Source organism: Sinocyclocheilus rhinocerous, unplaced genomic scaffold (assembly GCF_001515625.1).
Source record: "Sinocyclocheilus rhinocerous isolate Xijiao unplaced genomic scaffold, SAMN03320098_v1.1 scaffold2610, whole genome shotgun sequence".
Classification (NCBI taxonomy): Eukaryota; Metazoa; Chordata; class Actinopteri; order Cypriniformes; family Cyprinidae; genus Sinocyclocheilus; species Sinocyclocheilus rhinocerous.
The window spans coordinates 334-3,021 of NW_015645598.1; the positions used below are offsets into that span (position 1 = coordinate 334).

The 2,688-nt window shown below is 35.9% G+C and overlaps 1 protein-coding gene across 4 annotated transcripts in view; it reads right to left on the reverse strand.

Annotated features, from left to right (window-relative positions):
* Positions 1-286: 286 nt before the first annotated feature.
* Positions 287-2,688, reverse strand: part of hecw2b (HECT, C2 and WW domain containing E3 ubiquitin protein ligase 2b) — a 53,935-nt gene continuing 51,533 nt past the window's right edge. For all 4 annotated transcript variants that reach the window (XM_016510667.1, XM_016510664.1, XM_016510666.1 and 1 more), the window contains 4 exons: positions 2,199-2,319; positions 963-1,076; positions 568-720; positions 287-389 (listed from right to left, as the gene is read on the reverse strand). In XM_016510667.1, the coding sequence (XP_016366153.1) occupies positions 287-389; positions 568-720; positions 963-1,076; positions 2,199-2,319 (491 nt within the window). The remainder of the gene's footprint in view (positions 390-567; positions 721-962; positions 1,077-2,198; positions 2,320-2,688) is intronic.

Genomic DNA, 2,688 nt, shown 5'->3' on the forward strand with positions numbered 1-2,688 from the left:
GGTTATTGTCATAGTCACGTCATAATGACAATGTCTACATGGTTATAATATTTAAACATTACTTAAAAAAAAAAAGATCAGTGCTATTAATATATTTAGTTTTGTGTATTTTGTTTTTTATCTACAAATACTAACAAGATCACATTTAAATAACATTCAAATAATGTCCCTGCATAACTTATATATAACTTAATATAATTTTTTTTCCCAGCTAGAATAAAAAACAACTTTTAGAATTGTAAAAACTGTCTATTTATTAAAAAATAAAGTGTCAGAAATGTTTAACTCACATTCGCAGTAGGCCTTTGTAGAAGGGTCGTGTGAAGAAGGCATCCAGCAGGTATTGATGGATAAGAGCGAGACCCAGAATACGACCACTAAACCGAAACCTGACGACAGAACATGTTTAAAACATTGAGGTACATTTCTGCTAGTTCAGTCTAGTAAAGGACATCTTATAGGCACAGATTGATCAAAGGACCATCTGAATCGTTCTTTTAATGTTGGATGTGCATCGATCAAATCAAATCAAATCAAGCTTCAAAACAAAAGAAAATGTGCACTCACCACTCATGGTGGTTGTCGACGAAGGCAGACATGGGGCTGATCTGGACGGTGTAGGTGTCATTGGCTGAATACTCAAACAGGCCGTAGTATGGGTTAAAAAGCTCCCGTGACACCAGAAAGAAAAACTCTCGGGACGGGCCACTGTAGTCCAGTCTGAACGGGAGCAAAATTAAACGAAGAAAAAAAAAAAGTTAATTAATACAAAAAAAGGTAAAATTATAATAAATAATCATCATGAAAATGGTGATAATAATAATAATAATCATTGTTATTATTATTATTATTATTACAATAATAGGCTTTGGATATAAGACTAATTTATTTTTAATTAAGTATATTTTTATAATGGTTGTTATACAAGTCTGGTTATGTTTTAAAATTGTGGAAACACTGACCCCTCTTCTCCAACAAAGCTGACGTAGAGTTTACTCCTCTGTAGATCTTTGCGAGAGTAGCACATGATCTGATTGAAGGCGTCCTCCAGTAGATGATCCCTGCGGATTATCAACCTAAAACAAGCACAAATCAGCATGAGTGTGAAAATGTGTTACAAATGAAGACCTCAGGGTAGAGACCTGCGCGGGACGGATTTTTCAGTCCTGCTCCCGCCCGTTCCCGCAAGATTCTGTCCCGCTTTGCCTGGGCCCTGTCCGTAGCCTTTAGTCTCCAGTTTGCGATAGAAATTCCGAAGTTTGGCTTCAAAGTCCCGTTTGTACGGTGCAGGGGCCCGTGCGTTGGCTCGCTGTGTACCTGAGAGGGAACAGATCATGGTTATAATACAGTACAGCTAAAAAAAAGTGACTCAAAATCAGCATCTTGTTATCAAACATAGATAAATGTATAGAAAATGTATAGATTATGCAGAAAAATTCAGGTTTTATTTGTCAAATCTGATGACAAATGAGATGTCTTTAATATATCAGATGTTTCTCCTAGAGCCAGACTATTTGATTTAAACATAAAATTAATTAAATACTGAGATCACCATCAAATATTGCAACACTATACTACAAGAGCGACCTCTGAACAATGAAAACATCCACTGGGAAAATAAATAAATAAATAAATACTAATAAAAATAATAATAATAATAATAATAATTATTATTATTATTATTATAATTTACATGAAATGGTTCTGTAACATCTCCTAAGCTCCACAACAAACCAGCATAAACACTCCCGATAAAATATTTGTTATTTAGGCTAAGCATCAATATTCACAACCACTGTTATTTTTTACAGAAAGCAAGCATGGGCTGCTGCGTGCATGGTTTGGCATGGCAGAATGCGAGCAGCACGCTTCCTTTATTATCACAAAAAGCTGACATCTCAGTTAATCGCAATCTCATAAAGCTCTGTTATAACACTAAATATATGCACAATGAATCTTTCACAGTGTCTAAAATGAGAGGATTCGTGAGCACGCAATTTCACTTTATGTTTAGATCATTTCTATTTTGCGGGAGTCCCGCAAATCATTTTATTCTCCCGCATCCCGCACACACACGAGTCTCTTCCCGCCTGCACCCGCACTCGCCCATCGAGAGTTGTCCCGCGCCACACCCTGTTGCGTTGGGTCCCGCGGGAGTGCAGGTCTCTACCTCAGGGTACGGTACACATGATGCTTACTTGACTTTGCCTGGACCCTGTCCGTAGCCTTTAGTCTCCAGTTTGCGATAGAAATTCCGAAGTTTGGCTTCAAAGTCCCGTTTGTACGGTGCAGGTGCCCGTGCGTTGGCTCGCTGTGTACCTGAGAGGGAACAGATCATGGTTATAATACAGTACAGCTAAAAAAAAGTGACTCAAAATCAGCATCTTGTTATCAAACATAGATAAATGTATAGAAAATGTATAGATTATGCAGAAAAATTCAGGTTTTATTTGTCAAATCTGATGACAAATGAGATGTCTTTAATATATCAGATGTTTCTCCTAGAGCCAGACTATTTGATTTAAACATAAAATTAATTAAATACTGAGATCACCATCAAATATTGCAACACTATACTACAAGAGCGACCTCTGAACAATGAAAACATCCACTGGGAAAATAAATAAATAAATAAATACTAATAAAAATAATAATAATAATAATAATAATTATTATTATTATTATTAT